Raw genomic sequence first — 20,328 nt, 5'->3', positions numbered from 1 at the left:
ATGTCCAAGGCGAGGCCTAGGCACTACTTCTGAGGTTCAGCGTGTTGGATGAAGCTGAATCTGGTTATCCTACGCAGATGCTTATGACGACAGAGCGCACGATTATATATATGCTTATCAGCGTGAGTCTGGAAGGGTGATACGGTACTTTGTAGAAGAGCGCGACTTGGCCGTCAAATTTTATTTTCGCACGACTCTGTTCAGCAAACGATTGAGTAACCCTCTAAGTGACCTAACCCTAATTCTAACCGTCACGGTGCTTGGAGTTGGTCGCAGTGGCCACTGGATATTATTCTGCACTGACTGCTTCTCATCCGACGCAATGAGTATGTCGACTGACATGAGGGATGACTGAGCCGGCCTCAGACTTCAGATTGGTTCCTCTACCAACCGTATCAACCGTATCATATGCGCAGCGCGTTGGTGGCGCACGCCGCACTTTCTCCTATAGACATGTCATGGAGATGATAGCAGGCCCTGCTATCGCGTGTAGCAGCGCAGGGCAAATCGCTCTAAAACTGATTTGGGCACTTGAGGATATGGGGCGCTAGCACACAGACTCCAATCTACAACACCGTTGCTTGCATAATGGGTAGCAAAAATCATTGCGTTGGTATACATCCAAGTTCTTCTGACCTTCTAATCCTCCTCTATACCTTCCTCTTCCTCCGCAATAAGCCTCTCTGCCTCGAGTGCAGCCATACATCCACTTCCCGCACTAGTAATAGCTTGTCTGTACCTCTTATCCTGCACATCACCAGCAGCGAACACACCCTTGACACTTGTCTGCGTCGTTCCAGGGACAGTGATGATATAACCATCGGGGTCTGTTTGCAGCTGTGAACGCACTAGGGCCGTAGCTGGCTCATGTCCAATCGCATAGAACAGTCCGCGCACGGGGAGATCGCGCTCTTCGCCTGTCGTTACGTTTTTGATGCGGAGGTTGTTGAGGAGGTCGCCGTCGCCTTGACATTCGGTTGCGACGGTGTTCCATAGGATGCTCTGTGCAAGTGTGAGTTGTAGTAAGTGGTGGGTATGAGGATATACGGAACGTACGATCTTGGGGTTGTTCATAAGGCGCTTGGCCATAATTTTAGAAGCGCGGAGTTCGCTACGGCGGACCAGGACGTAGACGTGAGAGCCATACTTTGTCAAATCTGTTAAGGGTGTGGTGATTGGCCTTCGGTATCATAACGAGAGGGAAGTTGAGAGATCTTACACGTAGCTTCTTCCGCTGCAGAGTCACCACCACCGATAACAGCCAATGGTTGATTCCTGAATATGGGGACGGCACCATCGCAGACTGCACATGCGCTGATGCCGCTTTGCCAGTATGTGACCTCGCCCTTGAGTCCTAGTCTCTTCGCGCTTGCACCAGTCGCGATGATAATCGTGTCAGCAGTTTCTGGTTCCTCATGTTCCCGACTCTCTCGCCAGTAGCGGAACGGGCGTGCAGAAAGATCAATCTTGGAAACGGTCTCTGTAATGATCTGGGTGCCGAAGCGAATGGACTGCTCGCGGAATTTGTCCATGAGCTCAGGGCCAAGGATGCCGGATGGAAAGCCGGGGTAGTTCTCGACTGTGGTGAGAGAAAAGATATAGAAAAGACACGGGTGGAATAAGGCGTGTACTACGTACCATCCGTGGTCGTCGTAAGCTGACCACCAGCAGCGAAACCGTTTGCCATGAAACCCTCGAAGAGGACAGGGCTGAGGTTCGCGCGCGCGAGATAAACGGCGGCGGTGTGACCTGCAGGACCTGAGCCGATGATGACCTGCGCATGGGTGAGCGCTGGGGAATGATGGAACCGAAATGAATGATACGGACGACTTTTGAATGCATCGTCGTGCTCTTTGGGACTTTACTGTTTGTGAGTGGTGCCATTTTTGAGTACGTGCGATCTGGAATGGAAGTAGATGCGGCTGCGAGAGGAATCGCCCGTAGGCCTTTCAAAAAGCGAAATCGAGAAGACAGCGTGTTATAAGTATGAGGAAGAATTCAGTCGTGTGAGATTACTAATCTAATCTGATCTCAGCCGGGTCCGGAGCCCGAAGCAAGTGTCGCCGACTCGCGACCGACTCTCAAATTTATGTAAAACCAACCAACCAACCAAGTGACCAACCATTCAAAACTCACCATCGAATTCAATGCATATCAGCAATATACAATGGTGCCTTCTGCCAGCGTGCTCGGGTCAACGCGCAAAGAAATCGTTTTAACCTAAATGGTCTTGCCAGCGGTCAACTTGACTTAATTCAACCAAATCTCCTCAAGTTGGGCAACATCATTGAATGCAGTAGATGTGGCAGCTTGACCTCTTTTTCACGATAGCCTGCAGGAAAGGACTACTGTCAATGGAATATCGCGAATTTGACCAAGACTCTACCATCTATCCATACTAGGGGAGATTCTACTTCCCTTCCCCACGTGCAATGCTCTCAGCCGGTATGATCAAGCTGCGCAACACGGATGACCTCCTCTTTACGTGGTCCGATGGTCGCCAAGCCAGATTTATTCCTTTCTTTCTCCAGCTAATCGAACGGGCTATTTACCGTGGAAGACCACTGGCAGATGGTAACTTGGTGGCAACCTTTCGTTGTTAAATTCATTTCATCGTGTCAGTTATACAAGCAACACTCCACTGAGCAGCATATCTCTGTTTCAAGGTCGGACCGCTAATTCCTTTCTTGAGGACCGCTATCTGGAGCAAGACATCGAAAAAAAACACCGTTATTCCACGTAATGTTTCGATCACGCGGGGGTTTCCGAGCCACAACAGTAGAACTTGGTAAATACAATGGTCAGCATCGCTTGTCCCCTCAAGTAATTATACACCCTGCGCAGCATCCGGTTCGCTGCTCTTTCTCGAACTCAGCATCAAAATCAACTTTCCCAACCACTTCCCTCTCTCTTGTAGTTGTTACGTGCTTGCATTCATTCCTTCCCTGCACTTTGTCATAACGGTCATCGAGTATCTTCTGGTCGTAGTACGCCCAATGCATACACGAAATGCGCTTCTTCTGTTCATGCGTTGTCACTTATGTCACGTGCAGCAATCTTTCGACTCACCCTCTCCTGGTACTTCTTGATCAGTCTAGCTATATGGACAAACGCCTCCTCCACATTGCGTCCGTTCTTGAGCGATACCTGTATGAACGCTAAATTCATTTCCTCCGCGAGTTTGTTTCCCTCTTCCACGCCATCTGTCAGCCATCTAGAGAATCTTAGCGCACTTCAACGGTCTCACCTTCCCAAGTCACTTCCATCCACGTCGCTTTGTATTCGTCCTCGACCCTTACCGCCACAAGCATACCGGGAATAGGGTTCGTTACATTGTCCCGTTCATGCTGCTTCCTCCTCACGACCCATCCATAATTCTCTTTCGCCAGCTCCAGCGACTTGCGATTTTCGGCGGAGTAAATGAAAAGAAACCCGTCTCCTTGCTCAATGTATGCGTTCATGAGGTCTTTCTCGCTATATATATCTCATGTTGGTCGATGTTAACAGGAACGAAACAGACGTAACGCACAAGTAATGATCCGCATCGCCTGGACCGAGGGTGTCGAACAGCTCGATCGTTATCGGTTCGCCGTCTACTATACATTCCCTGATGCGAGCTGCGTCCGCGAATTGAGATCAGCGGATGAATAAATAATGTTTCTGTCCCGTCGGCTACTCACGGAACTTTCTGTTGTCATTCGGATGCCTGTCAGCCGGCGTTGGACAGAACGCTTTTGCTATTTTGAACCTTGCACCAACTGAACTTTATGAGAGGCACTGGTATTTCGGATGAAAACGAGGACTTACCAAGAGGGCTGACGAACACAACTCGATACTTTGGTAGAGGCACGGAACGGAGCTCGATACCAATGTCATTCCGTTTGGGCTTGGATGGCTCAGTGAATTTTGACGGCGACGCATTGCCTCCGCTTACCCGCAGTTTTAGGTTTTGTCTTGGCTCGCGCGAATGAGAGAGCATATCCATATCTTGTAACCAGATGACTTGAAGTGGGGGTGTTGAAAATACGCCACTCCATGAGACTATTTGAGTGGTAGTGGACAAAGCAGCGCGGCGAAGGGATGGAGCGCAAAGAGGTGTGGCAAGTGTCTTTGTTTGTGGTTCACAGCTTCATGCTTGTAACTCCACATGGACAAGTATGTTTTCAATTGTGTATCATATACAAGCGCGGCGCTATCTCACACCTTCGAGAATTAGAAACGGCGGACCGGTGCGATAGTGGCACACACATCGCTGAAGCGATCCTTTTCAACATGAGCTCCGATGATGCACTTCATAGGCAGGAAATTTGCCGGAAAGGAACTTACGAGACTACTACCCAGCTACAATTTGCAACCCTATACAATCCACATGAGATGTGGTTTGAACTGATTGGGATAAAAACCACTCCCAATGCAACAAGCCACCCGTTTACACCTGTCATCCTGCAATCCGTTCGTTGCTCATATATTGAACAGGATGTGCGAGGTGTGCACAACTATCTGTGGGCTTCTTTGGGCAAGCTTCGAAGATAGTGTTAGTTACGAGTCTACGACGGGTTTACCCGATAAAAAGTTAGACTCGTGTGTCTTACTAGTGACGTCTCTGAGACGTTAAGGTGCTTGACGTAGTAAGACTGGTCGATCTCGGAGTGATTTGGCAGGCGAACTTCAAGTTGAAGCGATCGAGAGACGGACTGGTAAATCTGTCAACTTTGTAACATAAAAATGTATTCATTAACGAAGGAAAGTCAATGACCACAAAAGTCACAGAGCAGTGAGCATGCGGTGCCGGGAAGTGAGCTCGAGGATACTATAGGCCGTTATATACCGCTCGACGACATTAAACGTTAACTGGAGCGAACATGTCGAGCGGAGTTCATGCCGTGAGACTTTGTTGGCTCAGGATTTGAAATTGCTCGAGGGAACCGAGTAAGGTCCTGATAACAGGGTACCAGAAACCAATGTGTCACAGAACACTGCGACCGGTTTATAGCTGTCATGTGTATGAAAGGGCAGGCAGCTGTGTGCTTTCTCTCGTCGATTTCTCGGGTTTTGTACCCTACGCTCAAGTACGTAGTAGCTTCTTTTCAGTTTCTTTGTGTTTTCTCAACTCACTTTTGCACCTTCCGTGCACACCATATGACTAGCCTAGTCTCCGGTATCCGAGTCACTCCCAGTGCTTCTCGTCATCTTGCATATCTTGATACTCATCGCAGTCCTCGTCGTAGCCTATCTCAGCGCTGTTCCTAACCGTCGCCGAGACTCGCCCTAGTCTTTAATGTCTCCCTCTAGCACTGAGAAGCCAGGGGCGCACTGCCAGTCTCCCGAAGCAACCGCCGATAAAATTGCAGCGGCCGTAGAAGAGAGTTGGCCCACAAAAGATTTTGGTCTTATACCAATCCCGAAAAGGCTCCAATACAATCCCATCAAACCTTTTCACTTTGGCATTTCTCTCAACGTTTCCTTTGGATTTGCTAGCACATTGAGTACGGATTTATCTGTAGACGGTGAATGAATGCTAATGGCAAGACAGCTGTCGCTAACTTGTATTATTGTCAACCGCTGTTGAGTATGTTGTTGCGGACGAACCACATCGCCAGTTACGCCAATTCAACGCCTATGATCATCTTCGCCGGTTCTACAGTCTGTGCGTTGTCCATTTCAAGCAGAAAGTGCTCGCGCTTCGATTACATGTTTCAAAAGATGTCTATATTGCTGTATTAAGTCTTTCTGCATCGGAAGCACAGCCAGATTTGCAAAGGACCTTTGACATCATCAACCAGTGCGGTAGGAAAGTTCGAGGTAAGTTCTATAGAGAATAATTGAACAGATAGTAGTCTAACTGACGAAACACAAGTATAGCTGAAGGACAAGACCGGAACTAATAGATTTGCATTGCCGGCCCTATACTGTCTTCCAAGCTTTTAGTATACCCGAAGATATATGGCGCGCATGTCCAGCTACCACGGTCCACAAAGGGCAACGAGCTGGCTCACCGCAATTTCAACCGTGACGGCGTGAACTTGACACTTCTAGGTGGCATTATGAGAGGACGAGCTTTTGACAACCGAGCGGCGCAGAGCATCGATGTTCACATGACACTGGGCATTGGCACTCATGCATCATGATCGTGATTCTACTCACGCTCATCGTACATCGAGAGGTATCACTCGTCAATTAAAGGTATGCACCTTCACTCACACTATTCAATTTTAACAGCGGATTAGCCCTATCATGGCGTCGCCATGTTATGCAAAATCCAGTGGTACAACCCGCAAGCAATGGGCGCTAAGATGCACTGCAGCAACTAGCGCCCCGAAGAATCACACGATTCACGCCAGTGCCATCCTGCACACTTGCCAATGTTCGACCAGACATTAGAGGAGTACTGGAGCCGTGTCTGTGGCCGCAGCATTCTGTTAAAGTAGGGGACCCCGGGGGTAGGAGCGGAGTTACTGGCCATGTAGTACCATAGTTTAGTCAGCCACTTAGTGTCCGGGCTTTGTCGTAGCGTAGTGCTCTTCATCACTTCTTGCTTTGCTCGCTACGCGCAGGCATAGTCGCGGATGCACCGCTCCACTAAATTCATTCTATCACCGCACTCCGAGCCATGACTAGTACTAGCGAGTTCGACGACTCGCTAGTTCCACTCCACCTCACCCATGTTCCTATCTAGCAGTTCACTACTCTCAATGGTGCACTTCGTGGATAATGACATTAGTTTGGATGAGTACTTAGATTAAAGAGAATATAATACACCGCGGCCTTGTTATGCTAACCAATGTAACCATACCTAGGCACTCCCCAAACCTCAATCACTCAACCTACAACAAGACGCTCTGACCCATTTTACGGCCATGAGCAGGCCTCGCGGTTGTGCGTTCGGCTCATACTAACACATTGGCATTTCTTTGTTTATTCAGAGTACCTCCCCAAAATTTTGAATACCAACACTAGTTCAAGCTGGGTAAGATTATACAATCCTTACAAACGGCTACTGTCAACAATGAGCAAGGTTTGATATCGGCCTCCTATTCATAACACCACTCGGTGACATGCTTCGCCGTCGCCAGTTGATATTGCTCTTGGTTGTGTTTTCAACTACCTTAACAATAGGACTCGCCATCACGAACAACCTCTTGGTGTTCGAGATAATCTCGTTTCTGATTGGGCTGACGTCTGTCACTCCTCAAATTCTCGTGCCACTAGCCGCAGATCTCCCTCCTCCCGCCCGTCGTGGATCAGCTATTTCAGTTGTCCTATCAGGTTATCTGCTTGGCATCCTCATCGCACGTGTACTGTCTGGCATGGTGGCCAATTTTACGGGTTGGCGAATTGTGTACTGTATGTCTATTGGCGTCCAGAGCATTGTCCTGGGCGGTGCGTACATGTTGCTTCCGGACTATCCAGTCAAGAACTGTGATTTGTCCTACCTCGGGATATTTCGTTCCATGGCGAAATATATTGTCACCGAACCTCTCGTCAGCAAGATCATGTTCACAAACTGGGCTGCCAGCGCATGCTTCACCAACTGGTGGGTGACCCTCACGTTCCTACTCGGTGGACCGTCATATGGCTACTCCACGTCAGTGACCCTGTCTTATTATCACTCATTTTCTGACGCCGTCGTGTCAGCATGATCATCGGCTTATTTGGCCTCATTGGAATGCTGGGTGTAATTATTGCGCCATTCTTTGGCCGTCTGCTCGATCGGCTTGCGCCATGGTGGTCCGCAGTTGTTTCGACTGTGCTTCTTTTGGTGTTCCAAGCAGTACAAACTGGGGCGGGAGGTATAAACATCGCTGCAGTCGTCATCTCTTACTTTGTATTAGACCTGTTCCGTCAAACTCAATCTATATCACTCTCTGCACTGATGTTCAGGTACAGTATCATGTGTTTCCAGCTCGCTGTGCTTAGCCTTAGAGGTCCCCATTGTCCTGGGAATCGCTGATTTGGTTATGAAGGCGGGCTGAAATTCTGGAAGATCTTGCCGTCTGAGCAGTCTCAAGTAATCGCGAGCGACGACCCTAAGAACGCAGGATGCGGTCACCTAGCTGTAGTGTTAAGCGAGAAGGGGACGCCAAAGGGGCTCTGCTAGTCTGAAAATTTCTCGAGCCGAAACTCGACACTAGTACTGAACATATTATATACTGCTAGCTTAGAGGCTGTAACATGCAATGCTTGATCGATCCGATCATGCATTATCACTAGGTCACCAACTTCGTACAGTTATCCCATGGTAAACTGGTCATAAAAATTTGCTCATTATTGGGTACTATCATTATTACTCAGGGGTCACCTTTGCAAAACCTTGATTCTTGGCGCACTATATGCAGCAGTTAACAGAATTCGTGCTGTTACAGACTGACATTAAATTTTTACAGTCTATCACCAGAAGCTTCTCATAGATTTTTATATGCTGCCGTTGGCAAGTTGTTGGAGTCATGGAACGATCCCTCGCTGTCCATGTGCTTGCGGAATCGGTCACACAATGCACGGTATGTCGGTCCCACGATAATGCATGTGCACCAACATAGAGATTTTTTCTCAATGGACATAAATGGACACAAAAAGAAATTGCATGTGCATATCCGTACTAGTCGCGGAGGTTTATATTTTGCAAATTGTCACACCTGCATTTACGTAAATGGCTGATAACGACTGCAGTCGTATTTTTGTAAGACTTGCAGACTGTTTTACAGGGTCTAACAGGTCATGATCATACTGTATGGAATTGTATTCCCCTGGCGACGGAAAACCCTTTTCTTTACATCTGACCATAGCCCTTATTACATTGCTACCCTAGAACGCCACCCTCTTGGTACTACTTACATATATAAACCCCCATTCGGTTCATACTGTCAGTAGCGGAGTAGTGATGTACATATTTCCTTTTTTCGAAACTCACTCCAGTCCTATCTCACACTTCGAACTTGCACAATGTAGTGCACTTACAATACTTCTAGCTAAGGACCAGCTTCAAGGAAATTGTGAGGCCACTACCAGGGTCTGCAGTATGCGGTGAAAAGAGTTGAATGTCAGCTCACATTCTTGCTCAGTACTCTTGACACATATATAATCTAGAGTCTCCAAATTTAAAGCCACACTAAATATAAGTACCGGTTCTTCAAACTTGAAGCACATGAGAGAATGGTATTTCGGACCTAGCATTTGAACCCTCAGGCCTCAGCACTTGGTAAAGCGTAATAGTGCGCACACGAAGTCTCGACACTGCGGTTTGGCGAATTTCAACAGTTTGTTGTAATATTTATATAATATTCTTGGTTCGCACTCAATATCAATGTCGAGGCTTCAAGTCGGTCAGGGTGCAGCTGTCGCCATTCCGCAGCTGGTTAAACCCGTGAGAGTAAGCGCTTAGCGCTGGCCGCTGGCGTACTTACCAATGCCAAGGACGGACTTCCGTTTCATTTATGTACTTACGGTGAGTGTCACGGTTGCTGATCGAAGTCGGAAATATCTGTTTGACAAAATTATAAGCCTTTATAAGGACGTCATGTGTATGAAAGGGCAGACAGCTTTGAGCTAGTGTGCTTTCTCTCGTCGATTTCTCGGCCGTTCGGATTTTGTGCCCTACACTCAAGTGCGTAGCTTCTCTTTAGTTTTTTTTAGTTTCCTAAACTCACTTTTGCACCTTCCGTGCACACCATATGACTTAGCCACCGGCATCACTCCCAGTGCTTCTGGTCTTGCGTATCTTGATACTTATTGCAGTCCTCGTCGGAGCATACATCAGCGCTGTTCCTAACCGTCGCTGAGACTCACCCAAGACTTTAATGTCTCCCTCCAGCACTGAGAAGCTAGGGGCGCACTGCGAGTCTGCCGAAGCAACTGCCGAAAAAATTGCAGCGGCTGCAGAAGAGAGTTGGCCCACAAAAGATTTTGGTCTTATACCAATCCCGAAAAGGCTCCAATACAATCCCATCAAACCTTTTCACTTTGGTATCTTTCTCAACGCTTCCTTTGGATTTGCTAGCACATTCAGTACGGATTTATCTGTAGACCATGAATGGATGCTAATGGCAAGACAGCTGTCGCTAACTTGTATTATTGTCAACCGTTGTTGAGTATGTTGTTGCGGAGAGTTATTGGCTGCGCATGTCACTGATCTGAAATTCGTACAGTCGAATTCTCGAAATCATTCGATGTAACATATGAAGAGGTTTCACGGTATGTTGTTTCGTTCGTTTCAACGAATCTGGGCTAATAGTAAGTATGATTCGATTATCAAGTATCCCCACCCTCGTTCAAGCAGGGTAAATAAACTTATCGGTTTCCGATGGAATGTTCCCGACTTATCATCGTGGTCCAGGTATTTAGTGGGATTACTTTTGATATCCCCCCTCGGCGACCTTGTTCGACGCAGGCAACTGGTGTTACTGCTGGTTGTGACATCTATTGCTTTCACGATAGGTTTGGCCGTGACCAAGAATTTGCAGGTTTTCGAGGCCTTGACCTTCTTGACCGGCGTTGCAACTGTCACTCCCCAGATCTTGATGCCCCTAGCTGCAGATTTGGCCCCACCTGAACGCAGAGCGTCTGCATTGTCTGTGGTACTCTCGGGTCTCATGCTAGGCGTCCTGATCGCTCGTGTCTTGGCTGGCGTCATAGGCAATTTTACAACCTGGCGAGCAGTCTACTATATGTCAATTGGTGTTCAATCACTCGTTCTTATTGGCGCCTACCTGATGCTTCCTGACTATCCGTGCAAAAACCGTGACTTGACCTACTTCCAAGTCCTATTTTCGATGGCCAAGTATGCGGTAACGGAGCCACTTGTGATACAGGTGGCCGTTATAAATATTGCATCCAGCGCATGTTTTACTAGTTTTTGGGTCACTCTCACCTTCCTTCTCGGAGGTCCACCCTATTACTACTCCACGTACGCACATATCCTGACTTTTTACTGCCTGAACTTGAGACTATTTTCAGTCTCATAATTGGACTCTTTGGTCTCGTTGGCATGCTAGGCGTGCTCGTTGGACCTTTCGCGGGACGTCTTATTGATAGGCTGGTTCCTTGGTACGCAACTTTGGTAGCCACTGGTTTGCTCCTGGTTTCCCAAGCTGTGCAGACTGCGGCAGGTGGGATCAATGTTGCAGCTGTCGTCATCGCATGCTTCGGGCTTGATGTTGCGCGTCAGGCCCAGCAAGTGTCTATGACCACTCGGGTCCTGAGGTCAACATATTTGTTTTTCCGTGAAGGAAACCGCCGTTGACTCACAATGATCATACCACAGCATATCTTCCGCTGCTCGTGCGCGCTTAAACGCCATTCTCATTCTATCAGTGAGTTCCGCCTTGAGTTATCAATCGGAGTGTTGTTAAGCAAGACATCCCAGCTGTTCATCGGGCAGGTGATGGGCACGTCTGTTGGCACCCAAGTTTTCGTGCAACACGGATGGAGAGCGTGTTCACTATTGATGCTGGCGCTGCAAGTCTTCCAGATTCTAGTTTTATTGCTCCGCGGTCCACATTGTCCTCGAAAACGTTGGTTTGGCTATGAAGGGGGACTCGAGGCACGCAAACGTATTGTCTTGGAGAGGGAGGAATCACGGAGTGGCGAGGGGAAAAGAGTGGAACACGATCCAGAGGCGCAGATAGAGACACCAATACAAAATGGTGAAGGCCTGCAGTCCGATACATCATAGATAGAAGTTCATCTTATGACCCGATGAAACTTGCTTACAGGAAGCACGGCAACGGTAATGCAATTTACCATTGAGACGACTGAAAAAGTAAGGCCGCGTCTTTGATAAGAATCTACAATGGCGGGACCCACAAATGCATGGCATGTAAATCACGCTATACCTATATAAATTTACAAACACTGGGACTTTCCAGTCGGGAAACTTTGAAGTGTTGGTACAGCTGGAACAGCAAAACTGGCGAAGGTTAGTGACCACTCAAAAAACCTCATCGGAATGTGACATACCAAGGTCATAGAACAACAAACCATACATGATACTTCCTCAACCACACCGCGCGTTAAATCTGGAAAACCATGCTAGGGAAAAGAACTCGGGAGATTAAGAAAACAGACACAAACCTTCAAATTTACTCGCATCGACACATGCAATAGTTAGCATAGCGACATCTCACGCGTTTGCAAGGTTGCTTTGTATCCTCCGCATTATGCCCGCTCTTCAAGCTTGAATCTTGAACGATACATGGATGAACGTCCACCAGCACTGCCACCATAATTGCTTTCAGCCGACTGCGTCTCGTATTCCACTGTGAAGAATATTGGAATCTGTGTGACGAGTTCTTGTGAAAGTAACAGTCCAGGCAACTGCCTTCAAGTTATTATTATAGTGCCATCAAAGAGGATTGTGCTTCGTGAAGTGGATTTTATTGGCGAATGTATCGTAGAAATTATGTTGAAGATAAAATAATATTTGTTTTGGATGCCTAGCCTCAGTCTAGCTAGTAGTAGACAATAGCCGGGCCAGTGGCAGTAGGGATGCTTGTAGTACGTGTTCTGTAGCTGATGTCGAAAGTTGGAGAAAAAGAGCAGAGGATACTAGTCTCACCTACTAGCCAGACCAATCGACGGAAATTCCTAGGATGCTCCGAGAACATCTCGAGGCCGTCCGCGTCAAGACTCGCGAGTCAACAAAGATGACGCAAAATGTAAATCTTGCGTGAGGGAACCCGGGAAGACGCGCGCTTTGTCAGCTTGATCACGTGCGACATGTAGCTCGGCATGGACAAATACATGTCATCAGCATCAGTATCAATATCAATGACAATGACGGAGTCAGCCTTATCGGATATCAGTATTTACCTCGACTCAAACTACCATGGCGGCAGTAGCACGGTCACTCGGCACCTGCATATTTTGCAAGATCATCAAGGGTATGTTGACTTCTTCTTGTCATTCAACTACACCGCCTTATCGCGCTACTGTGTTCTAGGCGACATCCCAAGTTTTAAGGTCATCGAGACGGACCTTTCGTTTGTCCTTTTTCTTCCGTCAAATCATTGACACACATTTATCAGAGATCAGTTATTCATTCCTTGATATTGGTCCCCTCTCCAAGGGCCATGCCCTGATTATCCCTAAAGGTGCGTCAGCCGTCACCAGAAGGGAAAAAGGACTATGTCGCAAGAGAACGTGCCAATCCATGCATAATAGACCACGCGGCAAAGCTCCACGAGCTCCCAGATGAATACCTCGCGGATGTGATGCCCATCGCAAAGAAGATCGCCACAGCACAAGGGCTCGAGAATTACAACATCCTTCAGGTGCGTTCAATCCCACATGCAATTATCGTCCCCCTCTCCCCATTCCCTGCTGTTTAACCTGCAGAGCTGACCTTGGCACCAAGAATAACGGCCGCATCGCACATCAGGTTTGTTTGCGCCTTCAACTCATTGGGTTATACAGTATTGACTGACACTGTGTTTGCACGTCTAGGTCGTCGACCATGTACACTTCCACGTCATTCCAAAGCCTGATGCGTCAGACGAAGAGGGGCTCGTTATCGGGTGGCCCGCGAAGTCCGATTACGTAGATGAGGTGAAGAAGTATCACCAGGAACTCCTTGGAAAGTTGTAAAGCGCGTCTGTGGTGCACCCGAGTTGGCGATAAACAATGACGAAATTGGAAGGAAAGCTGATAACTAAATTCGCAATTAAATTGCGTTCTGAGTCTCCACCTGATCTTACGACAATTCTCGACGAGGGGTCATTGGTGGGTGTAATAACGATCCTTAAGCGCCATCCAGGTTGTACACGATGTCACAGATGGCTCTCGTCATCTCTACATTCTCCACATTATATAAGCACGAATAACCAGCGGCTTGACGGATGTTGCATCCACCTCGTCGTGCTATGTTTCTCGTGCTATGTTTCTGCCTTTGCTGTTGGTCTATCCTGTTCTGCATCCCTCTGTGTAGGTCGGTGTCATGCGATGAGAGTTTCTCTGTCTCCTCCTGTTGATGTTGTTTCTTTCTTGCAGCTGACCGAAGGGGAGTCCCTGCCACAACAAGTGTTCTTCATTTTTACGTTGCATTGCCCATGCTATTTCAAAGTAGTAGGGCATACAAGGTCTGCACGACTAATTGTGCGCGGCGCGACATCGGAGTAGTGGACCGAAATCTCCCTCACAGCTGAGAGCAACGGCTCAACAACATCCACATCGACTTCATCCTGCGGCATGGCCGTCTGAAAGTGTATCGCTTGCAAGTTGCAAGTTGCGGTAACGGCCAACGCAGCCATAGTACGATCAACCCCCGATTTGGTTGGGCATCCCACCAGTGTTAATTTCCGCAACACAGGAAGATGAAGGCCGTCGAATATTTCGGTAAACCAGTGCGAATCATCACGATCCAAGGGAAGAGGGAGAGTCAATAATTCAAGACAAGAATGCGTGACTGGATGGCTTCTAGCGTCACCATGATCGCCAATTACATCCGCCACCACGATTGTCTCCAGAAGAGGGAAAGTTACTGAAATGGAGCGGATGATGTTTGGGGAAGCGTATTGGAGATGAAGATGTCGTAAATTTTTGCAGGTAGGAATAGTACTGGTAGGGATCCCCTCTAGGATGCGTAGCCGATGGAGATTCGGTGCATTGAATCTATCAAGACCCGCCCAGCTACATTCCAAGGTTCTCAATTGCGGCGTATCTAAATTGGAACTGGGCCATTCGACTCCGCGTAATACACCAACCACTGTTTCCCATCGCCTACTCTCGGACTGAAGAATCTCGAGAAGTCGAGAATCTGCCTGTGAAAGGTCTCTGTAACCATGTTCAACTTTAGGCCTGACAGGCCTATTCATGAAGAGATGGCATGATAAATAGATCCGATCGATGTGAAGGGTGAGAGGCTGACTATCAGAGCGGGCGAGCCAACATTGGAGCAGACATGAAAGGAACGGCTTCGATGGCTCATCTCCACCGGGAAGCGTAACCTGGATGCGCGACCAAAGCCCTGTCGTCGAGTGTGCGACAACTCGCCAGAGGCGGCACACCCGGGTGAAGACTAGGGGAGGGCTGGCAAAATTTCCCGAAATACGGATACCTATCAATCTGAAAATTCTAGGACAGTCTGGGATGATGAGCAAAAATATTTGCTGTAAAAGTTCCACTGGCAGCTGATGGATGTGCGGCTCAGAGTAATGCATGTGGATGGGAGAGAAATTCGAATCGCTAAGAGACAATGTGTCTGTCTTGTGGTGGGCACTTCCATGATCTTCTCGGCAGAGGCTTTGTGAAGTTTGAGTAAATGAAAGTAGGAGTAGACAGAGAAATAGGGGCTTCGGCTGCAACTCGGTTTGGTTTATAATTATTTTCGGACAGCACGTGACCAATATCGGATTGGTGGACTCGGGAAGTTTGAATTGGAACGGTTCTGCAAGAAAGCTAGCAACTATTGAATTTACCGAGTCAGACCTTTCTGAAAAGTATGTTGGTTGTACGGGGTCTTCATCCATGTTGTCTTGATCTAGTAAACTCAAGGTCAGTAACATTCAAGGTTGACGTTGACTCGAAACTTCGTGCGTGTTTCGGGGAGAGTCATAACTGGTGCAGGTCGCAGTTCCACCACTGGACAAATTAACGTCTTCCCTGTAGCTTCTACAGAAATATTTGCTACTAGTATTGTATATCAAGGTTCATGCATGAGATATCTTACCCGTCTGTTCCAGATGTTCACAGTACAGTGCATACAGGGAGCTCACGCTCTCTCCAGTCACCTTCTCAAATATTTCCACTCTGTATCTCGAATCCTTCATAGATCCATTAAGTCTTCGGATAGTCCCCTCGCCACAGCGCTTCTCGATCCAGTCGAGGAAGTACGCCGTAGCATCGTACCCTGCGTCCCACTTCCCCTCAGCTCTAGGTCTCCAGTGTGGTGGTGCAAAACCAGCATGGAGCCTTACGAAATCTACCAGTAGTTCGGAAGACAAAATTTAAACTCAAATGGTGGTATCAAAATATGCACACCTGCAATGCCCTCGATAAGACCCCCTGGACATGTCTCTTTTGCATTGTACTGATAGCAATGCACAACCTCGTGAACCAGCACGCCTAGTATTTCATCTCGTGCGCGAGCCTCTGATGACTTGATCCAATCGAGGGAGAAATTGATCTCTTTCGTCTCATGCGTGCCAAATGTGTATGCCACGCCATTGAACGGTCTAAGAACGAGCGTGATGGTCTTGACGCTTGGAATGATAATTCACAACACATTTATAGTGAATTAAGAACGCGTAGCACTCACTGCGTTGGGGCCGTGAGCGGGGTATACAGCCAGGTATAAGATGCTTCAACTGCAAGCTTGAGTGCTTCCTTAGGCTTGACGCAGTCAAAGAAGATCGATGCCCCAGGATGCGACAAGTCCTCCACCCTCAACACGAAATTGGGTATCGTCCAAGGTGGCGGGGGCGGGAGATCATGAGGAGGCATGGGTAAATGGTGCTATCACAAGCAGACGAGCAAATGAGGGTGCCATATTTGAATAGCTTCATTTATAGGGCCTGTGAGACCTTGTGAGACTTGTTGTCTCAGGATACAGAGTCGACTGTACAGGAAATGAAAATGCTACCGGATTCCGGAACTGGCCCGGAACACATCCATATTGAACAGAGTGGGAGCAGAGCGCTGAGCGTTCGAACGTTCGTCCGACGTACTGGTAACTTGCACTCAAACAAAAGCTACTTAACACGTCTGAATACTCATTGCCGTCGGGCTTACTCGCAGATCATATTTCCAGCGCAAGAAAACCCTGATCGTGCTCGATTCACCCCCACCGGAAACTCGGCACCTATCGATGTTAAAACCGTGACAGCCCACGACTATCCGAACGCACCTCCTGTTATATAGGTTTTACGGCGTTGGCTGGGCCAACCGTGACAAATTGACATTGGCCAATGAGAACTCGAGGTAGTGATGATGTGCCATCTAACTTATCAACTCACAGCACTGTCCCTCGAGCTTCTGCGAGAGATCGCTCTTCATCTCAATCTTCAAGATGTCCTCACCCTCAGGATGGTATTAAAGCTATGCCGTGAAATAGCCTCTATCATGATGGTGCTCCGCTATCCCTCCGTCCGTGGTCCTCGCCTGGTCGTCATTTGAAACTAAGGTGTCTGCTACGAGATCACCGTTTTCTGCTGGCATTTCTACAAAGTACGTGCATGCTTGTCGGATTGGCGAGTGACCGAGTAAAGCACTTCCTTTGAGGACCCTAACCTCGAGAACATGATAGATCAGGACATCCAAATCGACACAAGGACCGATCAGACTGCTATTTGTGTGTACATACAGCGAACAAATGGAGACTATAAATACAAGTCGTACATTTTCTGTCAGAACGGGGCATAGTAAGTCATAATCAAAGCATGCAGAACGTCCCAAATTCCCTTTCAGCCTCAGTTTAGGTTGATGCCAGAAGTCAAAGGGACCTCATATTCGTCACATGTCACCTCAGAGAAGCGAAGTTTCTGACCAACTTTGGGATTGCCATACTAATGGACGAAAAATCATCTTTAGCGAAAAAAATCCCTTGGAAAAGCAGTAAAACTTACCAATGTCAGTCCGGGCCCGGGCATCGGGCAAGCGTATGCTAATGCACCGCCACCGGGACTACCATGCAGTTGAAGAGCGCATTCACCGCCAGCACAACTAGGGATACCCGTGAATTTACCGGCATGGCTGGCATCAGTGGTGAATTCCATATGGGCACCACCAGAGGCGTTACTAATCCACCCTTTCGTTGACAGTAGGTCTTTGTACAAGCCATGCTGATCTTGGAGGGAGAAAGCCTCGCCCTTCTCAACCTCCTTTCCACGCGCGCAATCAGTAGTTGATTTGCAGACTTTGAAGGGGATATCGACGAAGAAGCCGTTTTTCTTGTAGTCGGTGTGGTCCCGGTCGAGGCCAAGTTGTTCGCCATCGCCGAAGGAGAGGATATAGCAATGGCCATATTTGATGCCTAGGTGTTTCCCATGCCCACATACTGGAGAATTCGTGCACGTGCAAGAGGGTTCGACACCGCCATTTCCATTGCCACACGTATGAGGGTAGGGACCAGTAGATGGGACGCACTTGCCATCGATTAGGTGTGTCCCAATTGGGCACTGGTTATGAATGGGAATGTCCGGGGTGCACACCCCATTGTACATGTGGAACCCAGCCGGGCATGGCAGGTGCTGAGGGGTGGTAGGGACGCACTTTCCATCGACCAGGTGTGTCCCAGTTGGGCACGAGGGAGGAGGGGGAGGAGTGTTCGGGGTGCACACCCCGTTGATCATGTGAAACCCAACCGGGCAGCACCCTCCGCGCTTAGAACCGGCTCCGTTCTCATACGTCCATACGTGACCCTTGGCGCAGCACTGTCCCAAAATGTCAATAAGCATTACTGATCGGAACTCAGACCGAAATCATACCTTGCCTAACTGTGCGGGCTTGTCGATCCACGTGAGACCACTCACATCTTGACAACATTTCTTTTCTTTGGTATCCTGCTCAGCTATTCAGTATTAGTTCCGAAAATATGTGTACGGACTTACCGCGTCAAAAAATTCAACACCAGGGCAGAATTCTTTGATGTCTGTCCGACGGCACCTCGGTTGACCATCGCTGTCATGAACTATTTCCCAGCCATCAGTGGGCAGGCCTGACGATGTACATCGATTGAGCATGCTGGTGAAGGTGGATTTGACCGCAGAATAGTACACCTACCTGCTTTCTTAGCATATTCTTCACAGGAAGAAGTACCAGGTTGACAATGACCATTGCAGCTCGCAACAACCGGATGGAAGGCGGCCTCAGCGTGTTGAGAAAGTACGACAAAGGCTTGTGAGAGAGCTAAAGCGGTTGTAAAAAAAAGTCGCATCGTTGTGGATGGCACAGTGCTAGAGAAGTTGCAGTGTGCATTTATACTGTTACTAGCGCTTAACCTTGGCTTAACCCCTGTATAGGAGAGCTGGTGATTGCCATCGGAGTTTAAGAATAATGATGCACACGGCATCAAAGAATCCAGCTCCCCTGGTTCGTTCTGATATTCTTAATGTGGAAGCAATATACCCCGTGTAATTTCGGAATTGTCGTATGCCAATAGCCGGAAACATACCGAGTAAGTTCTTTCTAAATTGGCGAGTCAGTGACGAAAACCAGAGGGAGAACCACCTTACTTGCGCACCGGCGTTAACGAGCTTGTTGCTCATTGTGACAATAAGATGGTTTTCCAATCTATCATCAAATGTTACCCTGGATAGAAATTCGTCGGGTCAGCTGCGAATTATTCACTTGCTTGAGTTGCTGCAGTGGGATGAGAACCAAGGGTAGTAGCAAGATACACATAGACCAGATCAAAATCATGCACTGCAGATAGGCTCGGAGCGAGTAACCAACAACGTGCGTGAAATTGTACGCCCACTTGCAACCACAACGTAAAACTTGCTATGTCGGTGTCAGCGCCATACGAGCGACGGAGAGAAGCGAAGCTCCCGACGGGTCTCATGACAGATAGCGCAGTATGTCCAAAAAGTCCGTCAGGAATACTTCATGTAATTAAGGACGAGCCTAGGCTGCGTAAGTTCGGAATACGCGTATGGCAGTAGCCGGAAACATATCTCTTTCATTGACGAATCAGTGACGAAGATCAGAGGGAAACCGAACTTACCTGTGCACATTAATATAAATGAATTTCCAATCCGTTACTCTGCCCTTTCGCGGGTGATGACTTTGGAAACGAATTCATTCGAACGTGGGGTGATTGGCGCTAGCGCTCATCCATTGCAGGCATCGGCGATTTACGCGTTGGTTGGCCGATATCAGCGCATCACTGATCAGCTGTATGCTGCGTGTGACTTGAATATTCAAACCCAGATTTCACCAATCACTCATGTCGACCCTGCCAGGCTCCTCAATGTTCCAGAAAACATACACCAAGGCGCCTTGACATGTGTGGCATCTGACTGCAACAGACCGCAAAAACCAATGCTAGTTAGCCTCTCTCTTTTCTACTTGGCTGATTGTCACCTTGTCTCACCGCACAAGATGCGCTCACCTGTGACCTTCCCCACTAGCGTTATCCTCCAGCGCTTAACTGGATGGGCCACCCACAGAAGACACTCAATCTCCAATCGATATTAATCCTTTCTACTCACTTACGAGCAGGCCTCAGGTGCACCCGGTTTATTATGCCTATTTGCAGAACACCCTCTATCGTAATTCAAATAACAAGTGAAGGCTATGGCAAATAATATGACTTACGACCATTGTGTGGCAGCCCGTTGTGGCTGATGTCACCAGACACCTCCCTCTCGACGTCAGCCCGCCCCACCCTGGACGCATGCC

General features: G+C 48.2%; 7 protein-coding genes across 7 annotated transcripts; 3 read left to right on the top strand and 4 right to left on the bottom strand.

Annotated features, from left to right (window-relative positions):
* Positions 1 to 560: 560 nt before the first annotated feature.
* Positions 561 to 2,007, bottom strand: DFJ58DRAFT_816601 (uncharacterized protein). The gene is made up of 5 exons (XM_041391756.1): positions 1,828 to 2,007; positions 1,639 to 1,774; positions 1,220 to 1,579; positions 1,057 to 1,157; positions 561 to 1,002 (listed from the first exon to the last, which is right to left on the bottom strand). The coding sequence occupies exons 1-5, from the start codon at positions 1,882 to 1,884 to the stop codon at positions 640 to 642; spliced, it is 1,017 nt and encodes a 338-aa protein (XP_041237454.1). The 5' UTR covers positions 1,885 to 2,007; the 3' UTR covers positions 561 to 639.
* Positions 2,008 to 2,799: 792 nt separating this feature from the next.
* Positions 2,800 to 4,087, bottom strand: DFJ58DRAFT_816597 (uncharacterized protein). Its single transcript, XM_041391755.1, has 7 exons — positions 3,935 to 4,087; positions 3,808 to 3,886; positions 3,681 to 3,758; positions 3,530 to 3,617; positions 3,248 to 3,474; positions 3,070 to 3,191; positions 2,800 to 3,020 (listed from the first exon to the last, which is right to left on the bottom strand). Exons 1-7 carry the CDS (start codon positions 3,983 to 3,985, stop codon positions 2,820 to 2,822), a joined length of 846 nt encoding a protein of 281 aa, XP_041237453.1. The 5' UTR covers positions 3,986 to 4,087; the 3' UTR covers positions 2,800 to 2,819.
* Positions 4,088 to 4,933: 846 nt separating this feature from the next.
* On the top strand, positions 4,934 to 7,951 carry DFJ58DRAFT_863209 (uncharacterized protein; the record flags this gene model as incomplete). The annotated part of the gene is made up of 5 exons (XM_041394096.1): positions 4,934 to 5,486; positions 5,534 to 5,647; positions 5,704 to 5,802; positions 7,117 to 7,585; positions 7,636 to 7,951. The coding sequence occupies exons 1-5, from the start codon at positions 5,279 to 5,281 to the stop codon at positions 7,949 to 7,951; spliced, it is 1,206 nt and encodes a 401-aa protein (XP_041237452.1). The 5' UTR covers positions 4,934 to 5,278.
* Positions 7,952 to 9,301: 1,350 nt separating this feature from the next.
* Positions 9,302 to 11,947, top strand: DFJ58DRAFT_718931 (major facilitator superfamily domain-containing protein; the record flags this gene model as incomplete). Its single annotated transcript, XM_041384546.1, has 11 exons — positions 9,302 to 9,367; positions 9,882 to 10,002; positions 10,050 to 10,085; positions 10,143 to 10,188; positions 10,251 to 10,274; positions 10,331 to 10,900; positions 10,951 to 11,196; positions 11,258 to 11,306; positions 11,360 to 11,593; positions 11,862 to 11,882; positions 11,912 to 11,947. The coding sequence occupies 11 exons, from the start codon at positions 9,302 to 9,304 to the stop codon at positions 11,945 to 11,947; spliced, it is 1,449 nt and encodes a 482-aa protein (XP_041237451.1).
* An 809-nt stretch (positions 11,948 to 12,756) lies between these two features.
* On the top strand, positions 12,757 to 13,821 carry DFJ58DRAFT_150426 (HIT-like domain-containing protein). Its single transcript, XM_041378896.1, has 6 exons — positions 12,757 to 12,875; positions 12,935 to 12,974; positions 13,027 to 13,085; positions 13,156 to 13,265; positions 13,349 to 13,372; positions 13,438 to 13,821. Exons 1-6 carry the CDS (start codon positions 12,821 to 12,823, stop codon positions 13,576 to 13,578), a joined length of 429 nt encoding a protein of 142 aa, XP_041237450.1. The 5' UTR covers positions 12,757 to 12,820; the 3' UTR covers positions 13,579 to 13,821.
* Positions 13,822 to 15,460: 1,639 nt separating this feature from the next.
* DFJ58DRAFT_816578 (plant basic secretory protein) lies at positions 15,461 to 16,562 on the bottom strand. The gene is made up of 3 exons (XM_041391754.1): positions 16,247 to 16,562; positions 15,970 to 16,190; positions 15,461 to 15,910 (listed from the first exon to the last, which is right to left on the bottom strand). The coding sequence occupies exons 1-3, from the start codon at positions 16,429 to 16,431 to the stop codon at positions 15,639 to 15,641; spliced, it is 678 nt and encodes a 225-aa protein (XP_041237449.1). The 5' UTR covers positions 16,432 to 16,562; the 3' UTR covers positions 15,461 to 15,638.
* An 834-nt stretch (positions 16,563 to 17,396) lies between these two features.
* On the bottom strand, positions 17,397 to 18,862 carry DFJ58DRAFT_734507 (uncharacterized protein; the record flags this gene model as incomplete). Its single annotated transcript, XM_041386494.1, has 5 exons — positions 17,397 to 17,492; positions 17,553 to 18,359; positions 18,414 to 18,488; positions 18,537 to 18,643; positions 18,709 to 18,862. The coding sequence occupies 5 exons, from the start codon at positions 18,860 to 18,862 to the stop codon at positions 17,397 to 17,399; spliced, it is 1,239 nt and encodes a 412-aa protein (XP_041237448.1).
* Positions 18,863 to 20,328: the final 1,466 nt, after the last annotated feature.

The sequence above is a fragment of the Suillus subalutaceus genome, assembly GCF_016647625.1.
Source record: "Suillus subalutaceus strain FC151 chromosome Unknown DFJ58scaffold_179, whole genome shotgun sequence".
In the NCBI taxonomy this organism is placed as follows: Eukaryota; Fungi; Basidiomycota; class Agaricomycetes; order Boletales; family Suillaceae; genus Suillus; species Suillus subalutaceus.
This window is presented reverse-complemented; position numbering and strand designations above follow the sequence as displayed.

Excerpts from the sequence above, each read along its gene's own strand:
- DFJ58DRAFT_816601 (XM_041391756.1), bottom strand. The coding sequence starts at position 1,884 with ATGGCACCACTCACAAACAGTAAAGTCCCAAAGAGCACGACGATGCAT. Across the intron at positions 1,580-1,638 it reads GCTTACGACGACCACGGATG|TCGAGAACTACCCCGGCTTT; the intron begins GTACGTAGTACA and ends CTCTCACCACAG. Across the intron at positions 1,158-1,219 it reads TGCAGCGGAAGAAGCTACGT|ATTTGACAAAGTATGGCTCT; the intron begins GTAAGATCTCTC and ends CACCCTTAACAG.
- DFJ58DRAFT_816597 (XM_041391755.1), bottom strand. The coding sequence starts at position 3,985 with ATGGATATGCTCTCTCATTCGCGCGAGCCAAGACAAAACCTAAAACTG. Across the intron at positions 3,192-3,247 it reads GATGGAAGTGACTTGGGAAG|AGGGAAACAAACTCGCGGAG; the intron begins GTGAGACCGTTG and ends ATGGCGTGGAAG. Across the intron at positions 3,021-3,069 it reads TCAAGAAGTACCAGGAGAGG|AAGAAGCGCATTTCGTGTAT; the intron begins GTGAGTCGAAAG and ends ACGCATGAACAG.
- DFJ58DRAFT_150426 (XM_041378896.1), top strand. The coding sequence starts at position 12,821 with ATGGCGGCAGTAGCACGGTCACTCGGCACCTGCATATTTTGCAAGATC. Across the intron at positions 12,975-13,026 it reads GTCATCGAGACGGACCTTTC|TTATTCATTCCTTGATATTG; the intron begins GTTTGTCCTTTT and ends ATCAGAGATCAG. Across the intron at positions 13,086-13,155 it reads TGCCCTGATTATCCCTAAAG|ACCACGCGGCAAAGCTCCAC; the intron begins GTGCGTCAGCCG and ends CATGCATAATAG.
- DFJ58DRAFT_816578 (XM_041391754.1), bottom strand. The coding sequence starts at position 16,431 with ATGCCTCCTCATGATCTCCCGCCCCCGCCACCTTGGACGATACCCAAT. Across the intron at positions 16,191-16,246 it reads CCGCTCACGGCCCCAACGCA|CGTCAAGACCATCACGCTCG; the intron begins GTGAGTGCTACG and ends TATCATTCCAAG. Across the intron at positions 15,911-15,969 it reads TCTTATCGAGGGCATTGCAG|ATTTCGTAAGGCTCCATGCT; the intron begins GTGTGCATATTT and ends AACTACTGGTAG.